Below are 26,465 nucleotides of genomic sequence, written 5' to 3'. Positions count from 1 at the left end.
ATTCTGATGTTATTTGTTAAAGACATGGATGTGGAGCAGTTCACCTTGAGAGTGAAGTTGAGCTTGGGGAGTGAATTTTGGTTGCTTGCATTGAAAACGCACAGTAAACGAGTTACGATTAGAGGAACTTGATTTTAATTCTTTCCAGGATATGGAGCTTAAAATGCTGTACTACTAGGAGCATGGTGTTTTACAGCTTTGAAAGCTGTGTTTAGCTTTATACCACTGGTCTTTGATCACAGTATGTGCTTTGGTAAGAGACTGGAACATAATGGCTCGTAAAGCGATGCATTAAAACCATGCAGTTCTTTGATATCAGAGAGGTGAATAAGGTATTTTTTTCCAGATTTGGGAGCACAGTCTGCGGTTTCATGTACAGTAAAGTTACTTCAAATCTTCTTGAAGGAGATGAAGTTAGTGTACCAAAGCATAACAGTTTTCTAGAGCTTTTTTTTAACTAGAATACCTGTAAGCCATTACAGAAAACACTGTAGTCATGTGACTGATAAGAAATCGGACCCTTTCAGGTGAGGGCTTTATTCCTATTTGAGGACAGACTTTGCAACTTCATATATGTGGCCAGTTGCCTTAATGCCTTATCCCTGTGGCCTCTGGCTTCATTTTGTACCTTTTCTATAAAGTTTTCAGAGCAAAGCATGAGAAATCAAGGCTGTTACTCACTCTTCCTCTGTGGTCCTTGCCTCTGTGCATGTCTTTATTAACTCAGCAACAGGGCATAGTACAATTTGTTTATCTCAGAACAGTGCATATTTCATCGTGGGGGGACTGAATTTTAAGTCTTGATAGTGATCTGACATTCAACCAATTTATAACATCAAGAAAGCCAGAAGACCTGTGACAAAGAACTTTTAGCTGAAGAATTGGAAAAGATTTTTTGTCTTTTGACCCTTCATGAAGGGTTTAGACCCACAAAATTGTCCCAACTCTGAGGATCTTGGATTATGATAACCATACCTTTGCGTCAAAGTAAATGTTTCTGTAATACCTTCTTGCGTACATGTTTACTACAGATAAGCAACAAAATCCATCTGTTAAGGCCTTTCTGAAGAGCGTCCTGCATTAAAGCCTCCAAAAAGACACATTTATTTATTGCCTTTTGTTCACTTGGAAAATCTGACTGGGCACACTGACCCATTTTCAGCACAGTCTAAGGGAGAAAGACTCTTTATCATAAATCATGTTGCCTGCAGGAATACATACATTTTACAGAGTTTACAGTATGGTAAAATTAAAAAGAAAAATTGCTGTGACAACTTATTTACTGACGTTTGAGCTTTGGTTAACAGCTGAACCATTAATGGTAGGGGGTTGCTAATGGGAAAGATAGGTGAAATAGGAAAAGTTTAGCGAAACTGGGGTGGATCCACATGTAAAGCAAATAAGAAGCAAGAAGGAATTGAGGAGAGGTAATTGTGCTTAAGAAGAAAGTGGATAGTATGGAGATGAGGATGAGACAGGGGTGTTAGAGCTTAGAAATACTAGGAGGAGGTTAAGTGGAGAGGAAGAAGTGTCTTGTGAGGGAGGGAGGAATTAGTCAGGATGTGAGCATGAGTAAAGCCAGGAGCTTAGATGTTTCAGTCTGTGTTTAAAACTCAATGTACTGCTATCTTATTTTAGAGAGATAGGCATGGCGTTCAATTACTTGGTGATATAAGAAGAGTACAGAAAGTCCCCTGCTGCATTTTGCGATTTTTGAGGTGGTTAGTAGATTTTTGTTAGATCAGTGAATACAGCGTGGAAGTTATATTGCTTGAGAAGGTTTTGTAGAGATGGACAGGCATTGGGTTTGTGTATTATGGTATGGATGGTACATAGTTGTTAGTATATTACCTGATTAGGTAATTCGAGACAGACATATCTGTTTTTCTTTGGGATTTGAACTCCATGTTGAAATTAACTGAACCTCTGTTTGAACTATGTAATTTATTTGGCATGCTGTACTTTTCCTGGAAACTCCTCTCAACTAATCCACTTGGGCATGCTGTAGTTTTCATGGAAACTCCTCTCTTAACTAATCCACTTGGCTTTCTGTGTTCTTTCCAGGCTATCAAAACAAAGGGGATCATCTTGTACATCTGATTTGTGCAGACAACCAAGCTATTACACCAGAAAAACATATTCACTCATGAAATCGTATTCATTTTTTTTTAGTGAAGGGGAGGTTCTTGGCTGCCTGTAATCAAACAAAAATGGCTGGCCCACTGTATGACTTCTGTTTTGAGAGGTGCAGTGAGTACCTGCAACGCATTTTCGGAACACATTCCACTTGAGTGGCAGCAACTGCAGCAGCTTATTTTAAAAACTACAAGCTGGGATGCAAAGCCTAGAGGCAAGATATGTTTCGGCATGGTTGTGCTGCATGGGATGCTGTATTTGTCTGCCTCTTAGGGATAACCAACTACTGACTGGAATTCTTTACAAATGTCATGATTTACAGTTACAGTAACTGTCCTCAAATATTTTACTATGGTTGTGCAAGACATTTAATGAATTGGTAGGTTTTTGAGAAGAGTTCAGTGTAAGAGGCCAAGATTGCTTTTCTTGTGGAGTTTTCAGGCTTGAAGAGCTGGAACCTGCGTGACAGTGCTGGGTTGATATGGGAGTTTTGCACCCATGTAAATGCTCTCATGGGTGTAAGATGGTCAGTAGCCTTTGCAAGGGAAAAAGGGATAGGGTGGAAAATTCTGGTTAGAATAATCTCAACCGAAAATTGGCAAATGTTACTAAAATGCAGGAATTTACTGGTTATAGTAGCCTCTCATCGAAGATCGGCTAAAGTACTTCACAAAACTACTCTTTCCCAATACTACTTTACTTTGTCCCAGTGTATAGTTAATTAAGAACTGCTCAGAACATTGAGAAGCTGAAGAGTTTTTTTTTTTTTTTGGGGGGGGGCATTCTTTCCCACTGAATGTATTGAAATGTTGCTGATGTTTTTTATGATAATCTTTTCTGATGACTTTGTAGATATCATGCGGCTCAGTAATTCTGTTTTTTTGTGGCAGTTTTTTTGCATGTGTGGCCATTTTACATGCTGCCTTAAGTAAGTTAAGGTTAACCTAGACCCAAATAACAGAAGTTTGTGATCTCTCTCTCTAGATATATATATATATATATATATATATATATATATATATATATATATATGAAATTATGACAGCGTCATAATTCCAAAACACAACTCATCGAACTGTTATTTTGAAACATTAAATGAGTGAAGAGGAAAAAAATAAAATGCACCATTTTTGACAGGTGGAGGCAAGGCCCCCTGCCCCACCCCCACCAAAAATTATATATGCAAACTTCCAAAATCGCTCTACAGTGGGGAAAGGGATAATTTCCCAAACTCTGCTGTTCTGTGATCTCACTCAGAAAGCCGGTTCTGCTGATTTTCAATGAGATGTACCAGTTTTTCACTATTTCATGCAATAACACATCGATCAAATCTTAGACACCCATAAATACACATACATACATACATAAGTAATTAGTACAAATGTCTTGTAAGAGTCAATGGTAATATGGCAAATGATGAAGAGGATTAAAGCTGTAATTTAATAAACTACTTCCTTTGGTAGAGGGTTTGATTCCCTCAGCCTTCATTTCCTTACTGTGTGACTTTGAGTGACTTTTGAGTGCCCTCTAGTATTCCTTATTTAACTGCTAAGAAGGTTTGAAAGTTTTAAGTATATGGCTGTTGTAAGGTTCATAAATAGCATCATCACTAATGCTGTTTTTTTTGCTTTACAGCATTAGATTGCACATAGATGGACCTTATGATGATAGATTTTCTGAAACACTATTGGATGTCTCTACTGAAGATGACTTGACTGTAGAATATGCAGTTACAAAGGTAATGGCATAGAAATATTTAACAAATTATGAATGTAATGTTCTTGACAGAAAATAGTGACTTGATTTAACATTAGCCTATTTGCTTGTTTTTGTAAAGTAACATTTAAAGTTTGTAATTCTTCGTTTTACTGTTTTATTAAATGGGAGTAATTACATAGTAATACGACCACTTATTAAAGGCTGAGACTAAATATAAATAATACAACTTTTATTAAGTAATGATTGAATTTAAAAATAATGCCATTATGAAAGTATTAGAGGAGTTTTTACTTTCTTGTATTCCAAACTTTTCTGAGGTATGATGATGATGATGTGTAGCTGTGTGTTGAGGTCTGTTCAGAATACGTCATCCTAAGTATATGCAGTGAAGTTCACCCATGAACTTTAAGTCACTAGCAACATCACTGTGGGTTAACTGAAGTTTTCGCCATTAGGCATTTTCTCTTCTGGTATCCCTACCTTGATGTAATTCTTGAAATCTCTAGCTACCAGTTATAGGTTTGCGTACCCTTGTAAGCACATACGTCAAGATGTCTATCAGCTAATTAGGTGGGTACACCAAGACCCTGTATCCCCAGTTATTTTCTGCTGTTTAGATAGTTTAGTTCTTGATCTTAATCTACATTGTCGAAAAGTTTTCAGGTTTGATGTCAAAGAAGGATAGACCTTTAAATGTTTCATACATTTGTTACATTATCAATCAGGACTTAAGTGACAGTATTTTTATGGCTTTGGAGACCTTCACAAACTTAGTGTCACAATGGCAGCTTTTCAGTCCAGCCACCTGAAACCGAAGATGCAAGAAGCTTGGTAAAGTCTTCACATCAGTTAAGATGGAAGCCTTGGATGGGGCGGTAAGAAGTTGTTTGTATTATATTCCCAGGTGAATGTCCGTGTAAGTAGAGAAGGCAAGAGGTCAGGTATAAGCTAAAACAGTTTGCCAAGTTTATATCTTTGATAACACAGTGCAACAAGTGTACAAGTTATCATTCTGCTTCCCAGGGGATGAGGTAGGATCTGTAATTAGCTGTACATGTATGGAGTAGGAGGAAAAGCCCTAGGCAGCAAGCTCTGATGTTTGAGTCTCGGTATTATTGAACCACACATGATTTTGACTAAGTGAACATTGTGACTAGTCTGCTAATGTAGAGTAAATCCTTGAGTTTTACAGCAAGGGCTCCATGGTTGAACTTAAGCTTCAAGGGTCTGAACATTTCACCTCTAATCCTATTCCCCCCAGGTCTGAAGGCTTGCCAGCTAAAGTAAAGGAGGGTAGCAGTCTTTCCGGTTCTTGGAAGGCCTGCAGGGAAACCAGTTGTGCTGAAGTATGTATGTATGTATGCTGTTTATCTGCTGGGTCCTTTCTAGTGTGTGAGAATGCAGTTTGACACCAGCACAAGACTCTTTAGACCTATCATGACTTAGTAGCAGCTTCTGCTTGTGCTGCCAAATGCTGTGAGCCTATTGAGATACCCTACCCTATTCATTGGTCATCATCATTTTCACTAGGATGAAGATTTTGACTCACTCTTGAGCCCCTTGTCTCAACGACTGATGAGAATAAGGAGGCCTCCCCTTCCTGTAGCCACCCCTCGCCCAGGCAGCTGCTGTTTTGGACAAATGCATGGGTCTTTGTGGCCTTTAATGAACTGAGAGCTCTGTTCCCTCTCCAGAAAAAAGGCTAAATCAGTACTGAAGAAAGATGAACCGTAGATCATGTTTACTTATTTGGCCTGATGAATATCATTTATATGACCTGTGAGCTTCCAGAGTTTGTGCTTCCTGTTCTAAAGAAAGTTGATGCCATATGCAGATTGGCGGTCTGTGCCATAATGTGTGTTTCGATCTGTCCTCCTTTAAGAAAGAGATAAAAGCCATGTCAGATTCCATTTTCTGATAAGGATGGGAAAGTTGTGGGGGAAAAATAATATACATCTGCAACTTTGTTTTTCAGGCTCATATGTTAAGATTTGTTCTGACTAATTGTGAAAGCATGAGGAATGTTTTATCTGCAGTTTTTTCTTCTGAGAAAAAATCTACTGTAAAGACTTTGATATGACGTCAATTTTCATTCATTCCTCGACAGTTTGGTTCAGATCCGGTCCTGTGATCCAACTCTGCCATTACTAAAGCTTGTGGCCACCAAAAAACATTTGAAGCCGTTCCTTTCCCGTAATGCACCAAACGTAACACTCTTCAGATCTCATTTGCCACTCTAGAATGAAGATGTCGTTGCCTTTAGCTCTCGAGCTAGATAGCTTTTTTTTTGTAATTCGGATAAGTGAATTTTTCTTATAATTCTTTAATATATTTTTATACCTCCTTTTCTACACTTTTTAGTGTACCTGTCTTACCATTGCTGGTAGTTCTATCTGTTACTTTTTTTTTTTTTTTTTTTTTAAGTGTAATCTTACCATCACTGGTATTTTCTTTCTTTAAGAAAAAAAATCTTTGCTTTGTCTTTGCTATAAGTATAGAGAAATGTCTGAGAAAGCCCCCTTAGGGTTTAAAAAATGTATGGAATGCGGACATAAATTTTTGCTTTCTGACTCTCATGCTCTCTGCTTGTATTGGTTAGGCCCTCAGCACCTAAAGTGTTGAATGCAAGATTTGCCAGGCATTTAATCCTATGGCCTTGGCTGACAGGAAGAATAAATTAATATTAAAAGGATTACTTCCTTCTTCCTTTTCCAAAGCATTATCTGGGGCTCAACCCCTGAAAGACAAGGCAAGAGTCTTTCAAGCCTTCTAGATCCTGTACACTATCCTCGGATTCTAACACTGAACCACAGAGGAAAAAGGCTAAGAAACTGGATCTGAATGCTGCTCCTGCATTGGTGTCTGACCATGTCTATTTTGTCTGGTCACATACTCCCCTTCCTTGGATCCGGTACCATCCCACATACCTTCTCTCTTTTCCTAGAAGTACATCGGCACTCAAGATCCCCTTCACTGGCATCTTCTCATTCTTACTGGAGGCTCACAGAGGCAGATGTGGACAGGATGATAAGTTTCTCTCCATGCAAATACAGATGGGAGTTATTCTGGCTCCTATCTCATCGGGTCAGGAAGCCTTTATAAGCCCTACGCCACTTTTTTCAGCTCCTTCCCTGATCCGAGGAGTCATTTTGGTGTCCTTGGATTTGACTCTTCTAGAACCGTTGACTTCAGATCTGAAGATCATAGTTTCTTCAAATCCGAAACTTACTCTCAGTGGCCCAGCTCCTATAGTTTTGGATCCCGATGACTCTCAGAGCTCAAATGTCCCTGTCAGATCGGAGGTGTTAGAGTCAACACTGAAGTTTTCGGAGCCTTCTCTACCCCTCGTAGCTTCAGCACTGGATAACTCTGCTCTGACCTCTGCCTTGGGTGGTTTGCCTTTGAGAGTGAAGGAGTTGAGGGGTCGGAAGCTTGGCTCCATCGGTTTCCTGCTGCCCAGAGCGGTCTGCCTTTGAAGTAGTGGAGAGGGTGTTTACTGCTCCTGCAGGATGGGATGGTTCCTCCCTCCTCAGATCCATCCATCTGGGTCCCACATGTCTTTGCATGTTGAACCTCATTATTCTTGTCCACAGGGACAGCTTATGCAAAGTCTCCAGGATACCCAGCAGGGTATTACCATTTATTCCGATACCTCTCCAGAACATCCCACTGAAGAGGTCCCTAGGAAGAGGAAGTGCAACAGGAGGCACTTGATTTCCCCTCAGCAGTCTGCCACAGAAGACACTGATTTCAACAAAGGGGAAGGGTCTCCAAGATCACCAACTGAAGACATCTCCTTTGGAGACATCTTTGAATTCCTAAAGCAAAAGGGTGGTTGCTCAGCCCAAAATCCTTCCTCTGAGGAGTCAGTGTTCCTGGAAGCTTTTGGGTCTTGCTTGCCTACCTCCTGGGTAGCTCCGCCCACCAATGAGCTCATTGATTTTGTCTCTAGGCGGACGTGGAAGGAGCCTGACACAGTTGAACCAATCCCCAAGAGACCGAATTGGATTTTGGCACCACCTGTAGGCAAGGAATTTTGTAGCGAGGGAGTGCCCATAGATGCCATGCTCATGGTGGCAGCCACTAAGAAGGAACTCGCAGAACAGAGTTCCTCTGTCCATCCCCCTAACATGGAGTTTAGGGCACTGGACAGATTTGACAAGCGTGTGTATCCTTCAACGACATTTGCTCTCAGATATCTGAACTACCTGGCCCATTTCACAAGGCTTCAAAGGGATTTGATAAAAGAACTATCAAATTGTCTTTCAGGAACCACCACTGCTGAGGCTCTGGCTTGTGTGACATCTCAGCTGGCTACCGTATTGTCGATTTCTGACTTGTCCATGAGGCTTATCTCACATGCAGCTGAAGGGTACCTAAAGGGTGGCGGGTTCAGGCATATCCATATTTGTGTAATTTTCCAGAGCCCTTCAAGTCCTCATTTGTCAATGCTCCTTTTGATGACAGTTCCCTATTTGGCCTGAAAGTGAAGGACACACTCTGCAGGTGCAAGAAGCATGAAAAGACCCTCTCTGAAGTGGGTGTACGTTTTTTGACTCCTCAAAGAACCTCTCTGCAGTGGGTGTACGTTTTTTGACTCCTCAAAGAACCTTCTCAAGGAAAAAGTGAGATGGTTAAAAAATGTGGTTCAGAAAGTCCCAGGATACTTTTCCAAGATCCACATGGAGATAGTTCCCCAGGGGCAGAGGGGGGAACTGGAATGGAAGACACCACTCCTGCAGCAGAGGAGGCTCGCAGAACCAAGAGACTGGTGATTCTTTTTCTGATGGACATTATCAGCGCTCCTTTCAGGAGCCCTCTGGAGGCAGTCGGCTGTTTATTTCTGCACCAGAGAGCCTGACTAGAAATCACAAAGGTACATGGGTGCAGAAAATTGTATCCAGAGGTTATATAATTCCCTTTTCCCTTCCACCTCCAGCTCTGTACAAACTTCCCGATGTACCACCCAGTCAGAGGAAATCAGTAGCAATAGAAATTCAAAAGCTGCTAGAGTCATCCAGTAAGTCCCACCAAACCAGATAGAATCCGGAACTTACTCAAGATTTTTTTTAGTACCAAAGAAAACAGGGGACTTGAGACCAATTTTGGATTTCAGTATCTTGAACAAGTCAGGTTCAACACACAAAGTTTCAGATGGTCATGTTTCAGTCCATTCTGCCCTTTTTAAGCAAGGATGATTGGATGTGCTCAACAGACCTTCAGGATGAGTACTATCATTAATATGAACAGACAGTCCAGATGTGTCTACTCTCCTGGCTGGGAGCCAGCCACTGTTAGTTCAGGGCACTGCCCTTTGGCCTCACCACAGCCACCAGGATGTTCACCAATTGCATGATAGTAGTAGCAGCTCCCTTGAGACTACAGGGATTCCAAGTGTTTCCGTATTTAGACGACTGGCTCATTACTGCCCTGACCAAGCATCTAATTCTAAAAGTGTGGGATCAGGTGCTAAAGACTTTCTCCAGCCTGGGAATGGCATTAAACTACAACACGTCTCAACTGGAACCATCTCAAAACACGGGTATTTTTAAGAGCAGTGTTCAGTATGGAATCAGTGACAACTTCTCTTCCCCTCTCAAGAGTACTAACCATCAGATTCGAGGTCAAGAAAATAATCTTCACTACAATTTCAGCTCAATTCGATCATAGAAACCCTAGGGTCAATGTCAGCAGCCATAATTCTAGTTCCCCTTGCAAGATTTCATATGAGAATTCTTCAGTTGATACTGTCAACACAATGGTCATTTCTTTTATCACCCCATGTCAGCCCAAATAAAAATAGCCCGTGCATGCAAAAAATACCTTTGGTGATGGATTTGATCAGATCAGCTTCTACAAGGTCATCCCTTCATTCTCCCTCAACCCAAGGCCGTAGTGAGCACGGACCATTTGTTTTTTGTTTTTTTTTTTGTTTTGATATATAACAAAGAAGATCTAAGGAGCGTTAGGGTTGGTGCATTATGAGAAAGGGAGGAGCTTGAGAGTTTTTTGGTGGCCACGAGCTTTTGTAATGGCCGGGTCAGATCTGAGGACCGATACGAACCCAATTGTTGAGGAAGAATGAAAAAGGGCAACATAGACAGAATGTTACGGTGAGTACATAACTGTCTTTCTTCTATTGTTCAAGTCACTACTCATTGTATACCTTGGGTTTATGACTGTGATAATTTTTCCAGGGCTACAGTCACTGGTACTGTTTTGAGGAAGCTTGTATGGTTGTGTTCTTAGAACTTTCCAGATGATGAAAATGAGCTTTTAAATTCACTTTTGGATAGAGATTTAGTCTTTGCCCCCTCAGCTGCAGAGTTGATGAAAGGGGTGATGATACAGGGAATCTCTTTAAGATTTTTTAGCCAAGTTTTCCAAGGGATTCTCTAACTGCTGATCTGTTTTTGGTAAACAAAATAAACAGTCTCAACAAAATAAAGGTAAACATATGTTTATGGAGAAATGGCAAGGGGGTTACAAAAAGAATCCTGGAAACTTCCAAAGTCAAGGACAGTCCAATAAGTCAGAATGTTATTTAAGAGACTTTGTATCACCCACTCACTCACTCTCACCCACTCACTCACTCTCACCCACTCACTCACTCTCACCCACTCACTCACTCTCACCCACTCACCCACTCACTCACTCACTCACTCACTGGCAGCCCCTTTTTTCTTCCAGAAAGTCTGAATCTCCATTTTTCTCTTTGACAACAGATAGTTTCATACAAATGTGGGGGGGGGGGTTCTGAAGATCATTCATCAAAGGTGGAAGTGGTAGAAAATTGCTCCTTTCCAAGGGGGTAATTCTTCATCCTCCAATCTAGACTCTTCTGTTTCCACCTGTTCTTCATCACATGCTGTTCCAGGGAGTGATAGACCCTGTTCCCCCATAGGTGGGAAAGCGATTTTTATTCAAGAGTGTTTTTATTGTCAAAGAAAGAAAATGCATGGAGACCAGTTCTGGATCTTTCTTTTGTAAACCTGTTTGTGATAGTGCACTTACAATTGGTTACCTTCTCTTCCTCATTCAAGTTTCCTTGTAACAGATTTAAAAGGTGCTTATCACATTCCTATTTATTCAGACTTCAGGCTTTTCTTAAGGTTGTGTATGTCTTGATCACATTATCAGTTATCTGCACTTTGTACTATCCACTGCACCAACAGTGTTCACAAAGTGTCTAGATCCAGTTATAGCTCATTGCAGGCTGCAGGATGTCCACATTGTTTCCATATTTAGACAACGTTCTTACCTTTGCAGTATTTTCCAAAGTGTAAGGAATTTCTATCTTGAGATCTCTTACACAAGCTAGAATTCCAACAGAGCATTCAAAAGTCTTTCTTAACTCCTCCTCACAGGATTGTATTTTTGTGATGTCAACTAAACACCACAGTTCAAAGAGCTTGTCTTCCACAGAAAAAATTAGATCTGTAACTAGATCTTTTTCTAGAGTTTTCCACTCATACTTCAATCATTCTGAGGGAATACCTCAGGATTTGGATCTCATGGCTTCTATGGGTCTCATGATACTCCTAAGCAAGACTCCACATGAGAAAGATACAATGGTATCCGAAGTCTGTTTGGTCCCCAGTACCAACACCCCTTGTCTTTTCAAATCCCAGTGCTGTCAAAAGGGAAATCACTTGGTGAAGACAACATATATATCTAAATCAGTGTCTTTCTTCCTCCCTTCCTGTTCCAAAGCCATCACCACTGATGCCTCAGACTTTGCTTGGCGAGCAGTTTCATGAGGGGTAAAAATGCAGGGTATATGGGACACCAGGGACAGATGCAAGGACATAAATATAAAACAGATGCTTGCCCTGATCAAGGCACTCAACTCACTGAATCATCTTTGGTCCCTGGGGTTGTTACAGACAATACCACAGTCATGTGGTACAGCATGGGGGATCCACGTCATACCCCCACTGCAGAATAGCCATGTTGGCTTGGGATATAGCTTCACAGCACAGTCTCACTGTTTGCTTCCTCTCTGAACAGTCAGCTAGTAAGATTCTGCTCCAGGATTCCAAGCAAGAATGCCTAGATGACAGATACCTTTTCTTTTCCTTTGACATAAATGTTCCTGAATGGTCTTCCATCCTTTCCCCTAATATCCAGGATACTTCTGAGGATTCAGAAGGAATCCTCCAAGGTCATTGTGATTACTTCAGTGAAAGCCCTTGGCTGGCCCAACTACCATAGAAAAATTCCCCTCCTCCTTAGGCTGGCAGATTTCCTAAATGATGTCAGTGCACTTTGGTATATAGGGAGCCAGCGGACATTGCGATATCAGTTTTTTCTTGCTGTCAGAGCCCGAAGTAGTGATGTGAGAGTGTTCAATCTCGCCTTTGTTCTTACACATGGGTTCGGAGCCGATCCTCGGCTCCGTGCCGGCCGACTGCAAGCTCTGCATCGAGAAGAAGCTCGAGGACATGTAATACCCACAATCCCCCTCTGCCATTACCTCAGATCTAGTTTGCCGCTGCTGCAGTACGCATCGCTGGAGACTAGCTCGGGGCTGTTCAGATAAGATTTTTTATCTATTCTGTACTAAATTTCAGAAAGTTTCTTAAATTCTAGTTACTTAAGTAAGAGTAGGTGTGTCAGTGTCAGAATTCTCTATACTTAGAATAAGTTAACTTGTTAACTTTCGAGTTAGAGTTTTCGGGGCCTACCCCTTCTTGGACTTGTGACTAAAACCTTTGTAGTCTTGCCCTTTTGGCAGTTATAACTGAATTAGACTTCGGATTCGACTTCTTTGACTAAAAACTTGTGGTAGTCTTGTTTTTAGCTTTATCAAAACAGACTTTTTTTCCCGGATTTGACATTTATTACTGGATTGGACTTTTTACTGGACTGGACTGTCTTTTCATTGTTAATATGTCTGAAAAGATGAAATCTGGTTTTAAACGTTGTCAGTGTGGCAAAAAAATGTCGGTCACAGACAACCACAGTTCCTGTGTCTACTGTCTTGGCCCTCTCCACTTACAAGAGGACTGCTCTATTTGTCACTCTTTTAGTGGGAGGGTCATGACAGATAGGCGCAGGAAACTGATGGATAGAGGATTGCTGAAACCCTCTTTCCAAGAGGCTTTGGATGCTTCAGACCAGGCATCCAAGTCTTCGAAGGTCGGCGTCGGAGCCAAAGACATCGGCTCCGAGCTCTTCGAGTCTAGTTGGATCACCGGTTCCACAGACTTCGGGGCCGAGTGTTCAACTGTTGGCAGTTTCCGAGCCTCGAGTCTTGGAACCGGTGACGGAGCTCCCTCCACCGACTCTATTGAGGTCGGCTCCGTCTTCGATCCCTTCGACTCGTTCTTCTAGAGCCCTTTCCGACACCGACGTGGACCGTGTGGTGCAGAAACTTATGGAGCATACGGCCCTGTCCAAGCTTATTTCGGTCTCCTCTCAGTTGATGTCGAGACTTGAAGGCCTGCCACTATCTCCATCTGTTCCTCCTCCGAGACCTGTTCAGTCTTCGGAGCCGGAAGAAGCTGACCTGATGATTGTGGAGCCCTCGGTGCCACAACCGTCTTTTTCTCGGTCGGCACCGTTTACCTCGACTCCATCCGATCCGGTACCGGAGTCTCGGGCCCGAAGATCTGTCCTTGGTTCCGGGACCGAGAGTCGGACCGATGTTTCGGTTCCGACTCTCCCTCTTGGGGCCTCGGCACGGATCGATTCGGTTCCGTCCTCGGGGTCGGTGCCTTCGGCTCCTGTTTCGGGGATTCTTCCCATTTCTTCGGAACCGGGAGATACCTCGACTCGGGACCCGGGGGCCTTCGACCTCATGAGGAAGGTGTTGTCTACTCAGACAACCACATCAGCAGGTACAGCTTCTCCTCCCCGCAAAGGACCGTTATCCTCCTCTGCACCCGCCACGCCCAAGCGCCGGGCACCAGTGTCACAGCCACACCTGGAGGGTGCCCCCTCTTCCTCGGAGGCTTCTTCAGATGCTCCCCACGAAGAAGTTCCTAGGAAAAGACTGTGTAAGAGGAGACACTTGGATTCTCCACAAGAATCCTTGACATCTGATACTGACTTAGATGAGTCAGAAGGGTCCCCTAAGTCACCTTCAGAGGATGTCTCTTTGCTGACATCTTGGAGATCCTTAAACAGAGAGGTGACTGGCAAGCCCTCCCCCCTTCTGAGGATGAGTCAGTTTTGCTGAAGGCATTTGGTGCCCGTCCTTCCTCCTCCTAGGTCACTCCGCCTTTGATGAGTTAATGGAATTAATTGCTCAAGGGCGTGGAGACTCCTGACACGGTGGTACCTGTCCCTAGGGCGCCAAATAAGTACATCACGGCACTACAGGACAAAGCTTACCTTACCAAAGGAGTTCCGTAGACGCCATGGTGGTGGCAGCGCCACGAAAAAGGAGATGTCGGAGTCTTCCTCATCTGTCCATCCGCCTAACAAAGATTCTAGGACCATGGACAGATACGGGAAGCGCATTTTCAGTTCAGCGGCTTTCTCTATGCGTTCCCTGAACTATTTAACCCATTTTACACGTTTACAGAGGGATCTAGTCAAAGAGTTGGGAGATACCCTCCAGGGTGCTACAGATGCCGCTGTCTCAGAGAAAGTTACAGCGCATCTCAACACCCTTACGTCCATTGTGAACTTGTCCATGAGGCTGATATCCTATGCAGCCGAAGGATTGAGTAGGGCAGCGGCTTCAGCGATTGCTCTTCGTAGGCAATCCTGGATGCGCTTATGTTAGTTTGCGGAAGCCTTCAAGTCTTCCTTTACTAACGCCCCATTTGATGGAGCCACACTTTTTGGCCCTAAAGTAAAGGAGACCCTTACCCGGTGTGAACAGGAGGGAAAGACTCTGTCTGCTGTCGGAGTCCGTTTTCCACCCTTCCAGACCGCACCCCAAAGGGCAACGTAGTGGGAAAAGGTTGTTTCAGAAACCCCAAGGGTGTTTCCCAAACACACAGCGTGAGCCCCCCTCTAGAGGCAGAGGGGGGGGGCAGAGGTGGAAGACGCCGCCTGGCGGCAGAGGGGTCCGCAAAACCAAGGTGACAGGGATAACCTCCTGGCAAACCTTTTCAGCACTCCTGAGAGGAGGCCCGACTGTCCTGCTCTGGAGGCAGTCGGGTCGCTTAGCTTTATACCCTCAGGCCTGGCAAAACCTTTCTTCAGACAATTGGGTAAAAGCATTGTTACCAGAGGTTACAAAATCCCGCTTTCTATCCACCCCCATTCCAAAGAGAAAACTCCCAGATGTACCACCCCATCTGCGAGACCCAGCAGCTACAGAAATTTCAAAGCTGCTAAGAAAAAGAGTCATCCAACCAGTCCCAGCGGACCAAATAGGATTCGGAACTTACTCAAGGTTCTTTTTAGTTCCAAAGAAAACAGGGGACTGGAGGCCAATTCTGGACCTAAGTCATCTCAACACCTTTGTCAAAAAGGAAAAGTTTCGAATGGTCACGCTTCAATCGATCCTTCCATTCTTACGGAAGGACGACTGGATGTGCTCAAAAGATCTGAAGGACGATACTACCACATCAAAATGGCCAGGGCGTCCAGAGATCACTTGCGCTTCCGGCTGGGAGCCAGTCACTATCAGTTTCGAGCCCTGCCCTTTGGTCTGACCACAGCTCCCAGGGTCTTCACCAAATGCATGGCAGTGGTAGCGTCTCATCTGAGGCGCCTAGGATTCCAGGTGTTTCCGTATCTGGACGACTGGCTCCTGTCTGCCACCACCAGGCGCCAACTGATACAAGCCAGGGATTACTCCTACAACTTTGCACACACCTTGGCATTTCAGTAAATTTCGAGAAATCTTTGCTACAGCCATCACAGCATATCTTATTCATAGGAGCGGAATTAGATACTCGTCAGTTAGTTCTAAAACTTCCGACAGAAAGAATAGTAGCACTTCAATTCAACATTTCCCTTCTGCTGTCGTCCAGGAAATCCCCAGCAAAAATTGTTTTGAAAGTTCTGGGTCTCATGGCAGCTTCTCTCATAGCAATACCATTGGGAAGACTGCACATGAGAGTGCTACAATGGCTTCTATTTGCACAATGGTCATTCCAACAACTTCCACTGACTCACGAAATATTGATAACGAAAACATGCAAATCACACCTAAGGTGGTGGTTACAGACTTGCAACCTATCCGGCGGAACACCATCTGTGCTACCCACACCGTCAGCAACGATAACCACGGACGCTTCCCTGATAGGGTGGGGGGGCATCTTTCAGGGACAGACAGTCCAAGGCGAATGGACCAATCTGGAGTACAATCTGCACATCAATGTTCTGGAGTTGAGGGCAGTGTTTTTGGCGTTGCAACACTTTGCTCCCCTTCTTCCTCCAGGGACCATTGCAGTTCAGACAGACAACATGTCCGTAGTCTGGTACATAAACAAGCAAGGGGGAACCAGGTCCTACCAACTATGCAGAGAGGCCATGAGAATTTGGCAATGGGCAGAGTCCACCGGTCGCTTTCTGATCGCAACGCACATCCCGGGTCATCCAACGTCATAGCCGACAGGCTGAGCAGGGCAATACTATTGCCTCACGAGTGGTCCCTCAAACAGTCAGTTGCGGAAAAGATTTTTCGCAAATGGGGCCAGCCTACCTGCGATCTGTTTATGCCTCCAATGAACGCCAAATGCAGGAGCTACTTTGCCCTATTACCCCCTCCAGGGGAAGTCCCAAGGGACGCGCTGGTGCACGATTGGCCCCCAGGTCTCCTATATGCTTTTCCTCCATTTCCCCTTATTGCAAAGTTTCTGCAGAAAGCAAACAACCTTCAGAGGACTATAATTCTCATTGCTCCGTTCTGGCCTCGTCAAATTTGGTTCCCCTTTCTCTTGCATCACCGCATTCGGGGACCTTGGATGCTGGACCCAGAGCCAGATCTACTGACTCACTCGTCAGGAGTTCCTCACCCATCCCTGGAATCTCTCCATCTAGCAGCTTGGCTGCTCCACTTCCCTTTTTAGCCAGGTCAATTCCCCTTACATCGGCGGTTCAAGATATTTTGGTAGCTTCTCATAAAGTTTCCACTTCAAAGACTTATACTAGTAAATGGAAACGTTTTGTCTTCTGGGCGGAGTCACATCAGTTGGACCCTGTTACAGCTCCGTTGAATAAGGTCTTAGAATTTCTAACCGAATTATTTCAGGAAGGAGCTTCTGCTACCTTAAGAGTACAGTTGGCTGCCATTTCTAGCTATCATATAGAAGAAAGTGGTGCACCTATTATGGCTCACAGACTCTGTAAAGCCTTTTTAAAAGGTTCCTTTCATATCAGACCACCAGTCAGAAGCCCGACATCACCGTGGAATTTAAATTTGTTGCTCTCTAAGTTGATGCTACCACCCTTTGAACCAGCTTCAAGTTGCACTTTGAAATTTTTGTCATGGAAAACATTATTTCTAGTGGCTATTACATCGGCTAGACGGGTGTCTGAGCTGCAGGCCCTTTCGGTCAAACATCCCTATTTAATTTTTCATTCTGACAGAGTATCCCTACGCACTAATCCATCCTTTCTTCCCAACGTTTGTTCTACTAGTAATATTAATCAGTCCATTGAATTACCCACCTTCTTTAAAGACCACTCTAATAAATTAGACTATATGTTGCACAAACTGGACGTCCATAGACAACTCAGATTTTATTTAGATAGAACAAAAGATCACAGGAAATCTGATCAGCTATTTATAGCTTTTGCTGACAGCAGAAAGGGTCTTGCAGTTACTTAAACGAACTCTTTCTAAGTGGCTAACTGATTGTATCATTTATGTTTATGAAAATTCTGATCAAACATTATCAGCAAAACCCAGAGGACATTCTACCAGATCAATTTCTACATCTTTGGCTCATGCAGCTCGCTTACCTTTAGACATCATTTCAGCGGCTGCTACTTGGGCTAAACCTCATACATTTATCTCTCATTACAAAGTGGACAGGGTTTCTAGGGATAGGGCAACCTTTGGTTCCACTGTGCTCAAGAACGTTCTCCCTTGAGTTCCTCAGGATCATGGAGCTAGGACGCTACCCATGTGTAAGAACAAAGGCGAGATTGAACACTCTCACATAAAGAAGTTATGTCCTTACCATAACGCTCCATGTGGAGTGTTCATCTCGCTTGGTTATTACACTCCCACCCTTCCCACCCTTAGGAAGAACGCTCGATTTGGTGCCTGGTCTGGAGTATTCTCCTTCTGCTGTTGCAGTGTTGGTGTTGCTATCATACCCTTGGTATGTTTGTATAGATGTAATTATGTATATAGTTTGGCATGTATGCGTGATTGTTGTCTGGTTTGCTTGCAAACTAGATCTGAGGTAATGGCAGAGGGGGATTGTGGGTATTACATGTCCTCGAGCTTCTTCTCGATGCAGAGCTTGCAGTCGGCCGGCACGGAGCCGAGGATCGGCTCCGAACCCATGTGTAATAACCAAGGCGAGATGAACACTCCACATGGAACGTTATGGTAAGGACATAACTTCTTTTTCCAGTGCATCAGTCGGTCTGCACCAGAGAGAAGTCATTGGAAAGATAGGTACCCCATTGGGGAACTCTCTTTTCTTGCTTTAACTCATGTCAGATAAGGTAAACAATTGTCTCCGCTCTGGTAAGCGAATCCCACACAGACACTTCCATTTGCTTTGTGTCACCTGTTTTAGGTCTGGATCACAACGTCCTTAGTTGCTGTTTTTGTGCCCATTTTAATTCTAGAATGATCAGACACAGGCTTGAGATCTTGGCTTGATTCCTTAGTCTTGAATCTACTCCTCAGTGTCTGATGGCATCCGCCGGTCGTTCAGAGGTTGAGCAGCCCAGGCATAATAGGGAAAAGGATAAGAGACCCAAGCTTAGGGCCTCAGATGACAGTCATTTTCTGTCTTTCTCCTTCAGGGCTTGTGGTTATTGAAGAAGACAAGGTACTTTTGCTGCCCCCTTTTGTGTCTGAGGTGGTGACACAGGCCTCTGAGACCCATTCAGAGTCCAACATGCTGTCAGGTCCCTCTGTATCTGCACAGGCCAATGCTTTCAGCTCGTTGGTCGGGTCCGGGGTGGCTCAACAGGCTTCGACTTCTGATGAGTGCACTTTAACTGGTGACTATGCTTTGTGGCTTCCGCCTACACCAGCCCCTCATTTCTCCAGAGAAATGGGCTTCAAAATTTCATACGTCCATAGGCCCAGTGCCAAAGCGACTCCTAAGAGGGCTGCTTCTGCAGGGCCTTCAGCTTGGCCTACCAACTTCCTTTATCAGGGATATTAGCAGGACTTTGTTAGGCTAGCTGAAGACCTGGTCTCCATAGTCAGATCTAGACAAGCCCCGTGGGATTCTTTCCCTGGAAAAAGGATCCTGCTTTTGAAGTTTTCTCAGATCATTTTGAATATGCTGAGGATTCTGACCTAGAGGGGTCTGTTTCTAAAGAAGGACCCTCTCTCACTTCCTTTGAGGGGTCAGATTCTGTGGAAAACCTGGTCTCTGCTTCCCCCAGAGGATTTCACCTTTGGAGAGACTCTCCATGCTATGAGGGCACATTTTCAATGGGAAGCACAGGAATACCCTCAGTCTAAAAAGGGAATTAGAGAGTTCCTGGATCTGCCAGAGCATAAACCTCTTTCTATTCCCTCTATTTTAGAGGGGGTTGAGGATGTCTTCTTGGATTCCTTTTTGAATCCTGACTTTCTTCCCTCAGCCCCTTGAAAACCAGATTGGTTTTATAGGGTATTGGACTTCTATAAATACCTTTTCAAAAATACTACTTCTGATCCAGAGGTGGTCACCCCAGGACTCAATGATGCTAGAGTTAGTTCCTCTAAAAATGCTTTACCTACAGACGAGGAGAGCAGGACTCTTGATAGATTTGGGGAAAAAAGTATATACCTCAGCCATCCTTACCATGAGGGCTCTCAACTGTCAATTTCACATGATTAAATATCAGCAAACCATCCTGGATTAGCTGAAACAAAAAGGTCTCTTCCCTTGAGGATAAAAGTCTTTATGAGGAACTTTTGGATCTTTGCCACAGTAGTTCACAGCTAGCTAGGCATTTCTTACACTGCAGTTACGATGCTACGGAGGCCTCTATCCAAGCAGCAGCCACTGGTACTTTAATTAGAAGGTATGCACAGCTTAAGGAACAATCTCTTCCTGACCATGTTAAATCTAATCTTGTTGATGCTCCCCTAGACAAGGACTTCCTCTTTGGGTCTAAAGCTGAGGCTGTTCTTAAAAAAGGTGGAAGACAAAGCTAAGTCTACGCAGACTGCGAAAGGCTTCCTTCAAGTTCAGCCAACAAGGTTTGCTAGGAACTTCCCCACTAAACACTGGTCCTTTCCCTCCCAGTCTAGAAGCAGGCAGAGGAAACCCTAGCAGAAAAGGACACAAAGGCAGTGGCAGCAACTGGAGAGACCCAGCCAGTGGACCTCCAACACTTCAGGCAAGGGAGTTCTAGGACACAGGCATCTGCCAGAGAGCAACAATGACTCGCCCACCCCCATAAGATTAGGAGGAAGGCTGTCCCTGTTCAAACGAAATTGGTCTCATCACTTCAGACAAGTGGGTTCTAAACATTATTTCAAATGGTTACAAACTCACTTTCAAAGAGCCTTTAAAATAATCAGGCTACCTGGATATTCCTAAAAATCAAAAAACCGAGACCCTCTGTCAAATCCAGATTTTGTGCTCTCAGGGATCAGTGGAATCAGTTCCAGAATATCAGAATGGAAAAGGGTTCTACTTCAGGCTCTTTCTAGTTCCCAGATAAGAAGACTGTTGGGGTCCTGTCTTAGACCTGTCCACCCTCAGTCAGTTCCTCCTGGTTCCAAAATTCAAAATGTTAACGCTTTAAAATCTCTTGCCCATGATAGCCCCACAGGCCTTTATGGTCTCACTGGATCTAAAAGATGCTTACCTGCACATTCCCATTCAGAAATCACACAGAAGGTTTCTTTGATTCAGAACAGGTACCAGTCACTTTCAATTTTCAGCACTGCACTTTGGCTTGTCTAGTGCTCCCATAGTTTTCACCAAGTGCTTTGCCCCTGTAATTGTATTTTGCATGACCAGAGGGGTCCAAATCTACCCATACCTGGACGTTTGCCTACTACAGGACACAAATCTGTCAAAACGGTTCAAGGATCTGAGGTTTACAAAGAACATCATGTCCTCCCTGGGCTTCACCATAAATCTGCAAAAATCCAACACTGTTCCCACCGCCAGGATACTTTTCCTGGGGACTCTCCTGGACTCTTCTCATCAAAAAGCCTTCCGTCTCCAAGACAAGTCCCCTTTTTGACCCACTAAAGAGTCCTGCAAAAACAATGCATCTCAGCCAGAGTGTTCCTCCAAGCACTGGACTACATGCCATCTTGTATCCCCATGGTTCCCCAGGCCAGGCTGCACATGAAACTCCAGTGGTACCTCAAAAATGTATGATGCCAACACACTCAATCCCTGCCGGTTTGAGAAACAGTTGATTTCTTGCCTCAAGGAGGTTTGCATGGTGGGCACAGGCTTGTGCACAAAATCAGGGCCTCCCATTCAGATGCACTCCTCAGAGCCAAACTCTCACCACCGAATCCTCAGAGACAGCTTTCTAATCCCAAGGGAAGTGGGCGATTCAGTTCAAGGGCAGACACATAAACTGGAAAGAGCTTATGGCAGTGCAAAAAGGCCTGATAACTTTCAAGGAAAAATGGGAGCTAAGAATCCTATTAGTGAAGAAAGCAACACCACAGTTATGTGGTACATAAACAAGCAGGGGGACAACCACTCTTATCCTCTGTCATTAACAATGCAAGTTTGGGAAACTGTTCACTGTCTGGGGTTGCACCTCCTAGTACAAATACCTTCCAGGTGCTCAAAATACTCTAGCAGATCACCTCAGCCGAAATTTAATGGACCCCCATGAATGGTATCTGCATCGTGAAATATTTCTCAGCATGGTCCATAGATGGGGAGTCCAACAGATGCAGCTTTTTGACACCAAGAAAAACGTTCAACTAAAAAGATTACTTTCCAGGAACAGTCAGCCTGGGGGAACAGTTGCTTTCTCCTTCCTTTGGAATCACCTCTTCATTTATGCATTCCCACCCCTACTTCTGCTTCCTCGAGTGTTTCTAAAATTGAGAAGAAAAAACAGAATCCAGCAGTTTTTTTACTTTTGAAATGAAGAGAAGAGGGCCTAAGGGCAGTACTGATATCCTCAGACTGGCCCAGGCAGCACTGATATCCTCTCCCTCTTGAACTAACCAACGTGAATCCATGGCTGCTGCTGCAGCCTCAGAGAGTCGACTTTCTGACTCAGGGTAAGGGAAGGATTGTGCACCCCAGCCTGCAGACAGACTTTCAGCTTGGATAATTCCACAGCATTCAGGACCTAGCCTGCCCTAAGCAAACTGGTTCAGGACATTCGTAAGGAGGCTAGAAGGCCTAGTACTAGGATATCATACTCAGCTAAGTGGAAAATATTTTCCATCTGGTGCCAACAGCAACACCACAATCCTGATTCGGCACAGATTTTTGTTATTCTAGATTTCCTGGCTAGTCTGGTTGATAAAGGCCTTTCCTACTCCTCCATTAAAATTCATGCCTGTGCCATTTTGGCCCATATACCTGCTCGTCGTCCTCTTTTTTTTCTCAAACCTGTTAAGGCAGTTTCTAAGGGGGGTCATCCACGTCAGATCTCCCAGGAGGCAGCCTTACCCCTCCATGGAACCTTAACCTTGTTGGAAAAATGACTCTGCCTCCTTTTGAACCTGCAGCATCTGCTCAACTAAAGTTTCTAACTTGGAAAACTGCCATTCTGCTGGCTATCACCTCAGCTAGGAGAGTCTCTGAGCTGCAGGCTCTTATGGTAGTGGAGCCATTCCTCATCTTCCACCCAGAGAGGGTTGCCCTAAAAAAACAACCCTTCCTTCATGCCCCAGCTGGTTACTGACACTTCTTTAAATCAGGCCATTTACCGGGCCACATTCTTTCCCAACCCCCAGAACCAAGGAGGAAGAATACTTCATTATTTGTATGTGCACAGGCAGCTCCATTACTGTCTTGACAGACCTGAAACCTTGAAAAAATCTGACTAACTCCTTGTGACCTTTGCCCCTGACTCTGAGGGAAAACCAATTTCTAAACAGATTATCTCAAAATAGATCTCCCACTGCATCTCATTTTTACAGACATCATGGTAGAAAGTCACGGAGGCTCTCAGGTCATACTCCACTGGGGCTACTGCAACTTCTGCTGCCTTTCTAAAAAGAGTCTCTACCAAGGACATTCTGGAAGCTGCCACCTGGTCATATGTGCATACCTTCACCAAATGCTACCACTTAGCAGCTTTTTCCAAGTCCAGAGCAGGATTCACCACTGCCATCCTGCAGGGCATCCTCTCCTCTCCCTAATCTCCTTCCATCCTCATTTCATCTTTGTGACTCATCCCACATGTCAGGATTGCAACAGTGAAACACAAAGAACTAAGTACAGTTGTGGACACTTAGCATAACTGTAGATGTTAGAGTGTCTTTACTGTTGCAGTCTTCTTTCCCTCCCTCCTTAGCCTACTAGGTGGTCTACTTATAGCTTCTTCTCTAGCCAAGGGAATCCCCTTTGGCCTCTCTTCCTGTATAGGTTATCTTCCTAAGTTCCCTACTGTCCATTTAGGGGCTCCTACCCTTTAGGGGGCAAGAAAAAAATGATATGATGTCAGATGGCTCCCTGTAATACCCAAGTGCACTGACATCGGTTAGGATGTCTCTAGCCTAAGGAGGAAAGAATTTTTCTCTGGTAGTCAGGCCAGCCAAGGGCTTTCACAGCAGGAAATTCCCCTACAAGTCAGGACTGCAACAGTGAATATACTGGAATATCTACATTTATGCTAAGTGTACACAACTGTATTTTCTCCTTTCTTTTGTAAATGGCCAGAGGCAATTACCACAAGCTTCCTCATGGACTGGATCTACACACACAAGAACAGGGGTGTTTGATACACCAATCAATTTCAATTGACTGCCTGTATGGTAGGGTCTTAATTCCCTCTATGCACCTGTTTACTGATTATGTGCAGAATGTACTAGTGGAGGCAAGAAAGCCTGCTACAAGAAGATCCTTTATTAGCAACTGGAAAAGTTTTTCTAGCTGGTGCCAACAACATAACCAGCACCCATTCAGGGCTAGTTTGTTGTCTAGTTTTACAGCATTTGTGTGAGTTACTATCCTATGGCCTTTCTTACTCCTCTGTCAAGGTTCATTTATCAGTCATTTCAGCAGGTCTGCCCTTGGAGTCTCCTGTTCTCATGTCAAAATCTTTTTGAAAGGGATTTTAGTAAGAGTCTTCAAGAAAACTGGTGGACTCTCCTTGGGATCCTAATTGTGCATTAGGCAAGCTAATACTTGCACCATTTGAACTAATTAACCTAACTGACTTCAGGTTTTTAACAGGGAAAATAATTTTACTGATTGCTCTGACCTCTGCAAGAAGGGCATCTTGAGTTGTAAGCTATTATAGTGAGTCAACCCTATCTCGTTTTCACACACATACAGGGTTTCTTTAAGAACTAATCCTACTTTTATACCTGGAGTGGTATCTGAGTTTAAGCCAAACTATCCATCTCCCTGTTTTTTTTCCTGAACCTAAAAATGAGGGATAAAGGATACTCCTTGCCTTGGATGTCCATAAATAACTCCAGTACTATCCTGACAGAAGTAAATCTTTCTGAAGTTCTGATCAGTTGTTCCTTTCTTGTGAATGTAAGAAGAAAGGACAGCCTTAGTCAGTGCAGACTAATTCTAATGTTTTACCTTTTGTTATTCACACCACAGCAAAATTATTCCGGGCACAGTCAAGGCTCACTGTACCAAGGCCTTGGCTTCATCTATGGCTTTTTAGAAAGCACTGGATTCTAGAAGTAGCAGCTTGGTCCTTGTGCATTCTTTTACAAAGCACTATAAACGAAATTCCTTTTTCTGGTCTAGGACAGGCTTTGCTATGGTCATACTGCAGGTGCTCCTTGACAATTTTCCTTCCTTTTTCCAGTTATTCTAAGCTGTGGTAATCTACTGCAGCAGTGATCGTAATGATGAAAATAGTGCAGCTGTGTAAGTAAAAGTAATGAAACTGTAAATGTTCGTATCATCACTGCTGCAGTAGCTACTCTCTCCCTTTTTTATTAAGTAAAAGTAATGAAACAGTAAATGTTCGTATGATCACTGCTGCAGTAGCTACTCTCTCCCTTTTTTCTTAAGTAAAAGTAATGAAACTGTAAATGTTCGTATCATCACTGCTGCAGTAGCTACTCTCTCCCTTTTTTCTTAAGTAAAAGTAATGAAACAGTAAATGTTCGTATGATCACTGCTGCAGTAGCTACTCTCTCCCTTTTTTCTTAAGTAAAAGTAATGAAACTGTAAATGTTCGTATCATCACTGCTGCAGTAGCTACTCTCTCCCTTTTTTATTAAGTAAAAGTAATGAAACAGTAAATGTTCGTATGATCACTGCTGCAGTAGCTACTCTCTCCCTTTTTTCTTAAGTAAAAGTAATGAAACTGTAAATGTTCGTATCGTCACTGCTGCAGTAGCTACTCTCTCCCTTTTTTCTTAAGTAAAAGTAATGAAACAGTAAATGTTCGTATGATCACTGCTGCAGTAGCTACTCTCTCCCTTTTTTCTTTTCCAAGCATTGTCCTGTCAAGTCTTTAGCCTCCCTCTCTCTTTTGGCCTGCATGTTCTGAAGGTCTGAGCTGCCTAATGGTTTGAGTGCACTGAAAGTGTCCTAAAGCTTTGGAAGCTGGACAGCTGTTATATCCTATGCAGGATATAAAACATATACCTAAGGTTACTGCAGCACGGATCATTCAAATATTTATTGTTATGGTTGGTTTACTTGCCCAACTGTACTTTCTGTAATACACCCACCCATCTTTGCCTCATAGGCATTTTCTCAAGTAGAAACCATCCTGTTGGAGAATAAGAAGGGTACTGAAAGTCAGGCAGTCTGCACCCCCACCTTTTTTCTTTCTTTTTTTGGCTCTAACAATGATGTTTTCTAGAAGGTAAGTTGCATATATATTAACCACCAGTTCTTAATAACCATCAGGATTGCATTTTGGGTGGTCAGTTCTGTTAGTTCTCCCTCAGAAGAACCAAAAATTAGGGCCAGTGGACTCAGGACATGGTGTCATTTGGCCATTTTTTGAAACTCTTGGCTTCTTCTTTTGTCATTTATTTATTTGACATTTGGTTACCAGGACAGTCTGGGTCACGTAACACATTTTTATCAGAGGGCTGGGGAGAAAAGCTCCACACAAGCAATTTGTTACAACATATATCACACGATTTTAAACATTACATTAAATTACACATTAGAATATTACAGAAAATTAGATATGGTAAGGGAAGTAGTGCGCAGACATAGCATCACTTGTGTATAAAACAGTTGAATATTTACAGTTAACTTTGGTTCACAAGCTGAAATTTTAGTTCACAAGCTGAGCTGACCTTCGTGGGTAACATAGTCATCTTCTATTAAAATTGATAGCAGTCTTTGTGAAGCCATTGAAAAAGGCCCAGACTACAGTTCTCAAATTAATTTTCATTAGAGAATGGGCGACTTGTAGATCAG

At 43.4% G+C, this 26,465-nt stretch overlaps 1 protein-coding gene across 1 annotated transcript in view; it reads left to right on the top strand.

Annotated features, from left to right (window-relative positions):
• Positions 1-26,465, top strand: part of IPPK (inositol-pentakisphosphate 2-kinase) — an 828,159-nt gene that overhangs the window by 581,771 nt on the left and 219,923 nt on the right. Inside the window, exon 11 of the mRNA XM_044077413.1 lies at positions 3,772-3,874. Within this exon, the coding sequence (XP_043933348.1) occupies positions 3,772-3,874 (103 nt within the window). The remainder of the gene's footprint in view (positions 1-3,771; positions 3,875-26,465) is intronic.

The sequence above is a fragment of the Protopterus annectens genome, chromosome 7.part0, assembly GCF_019279795.1.
Source record: "Protopterus annectens isolate FY-2018-M chromosome 7.part0, PAN1.0, whole genome shotgun sequence".
Taxonomy (NCBI): Eukaryota; Metazoa; Chordata; order Ceratodontiformes; family Protopteridae; genus Protopterus; species Protopterus annectens.
Note: the sequence above shows the minus strand (reverse complement) of the source record. Positions and strands in the feature narration are given on the sequence as shown.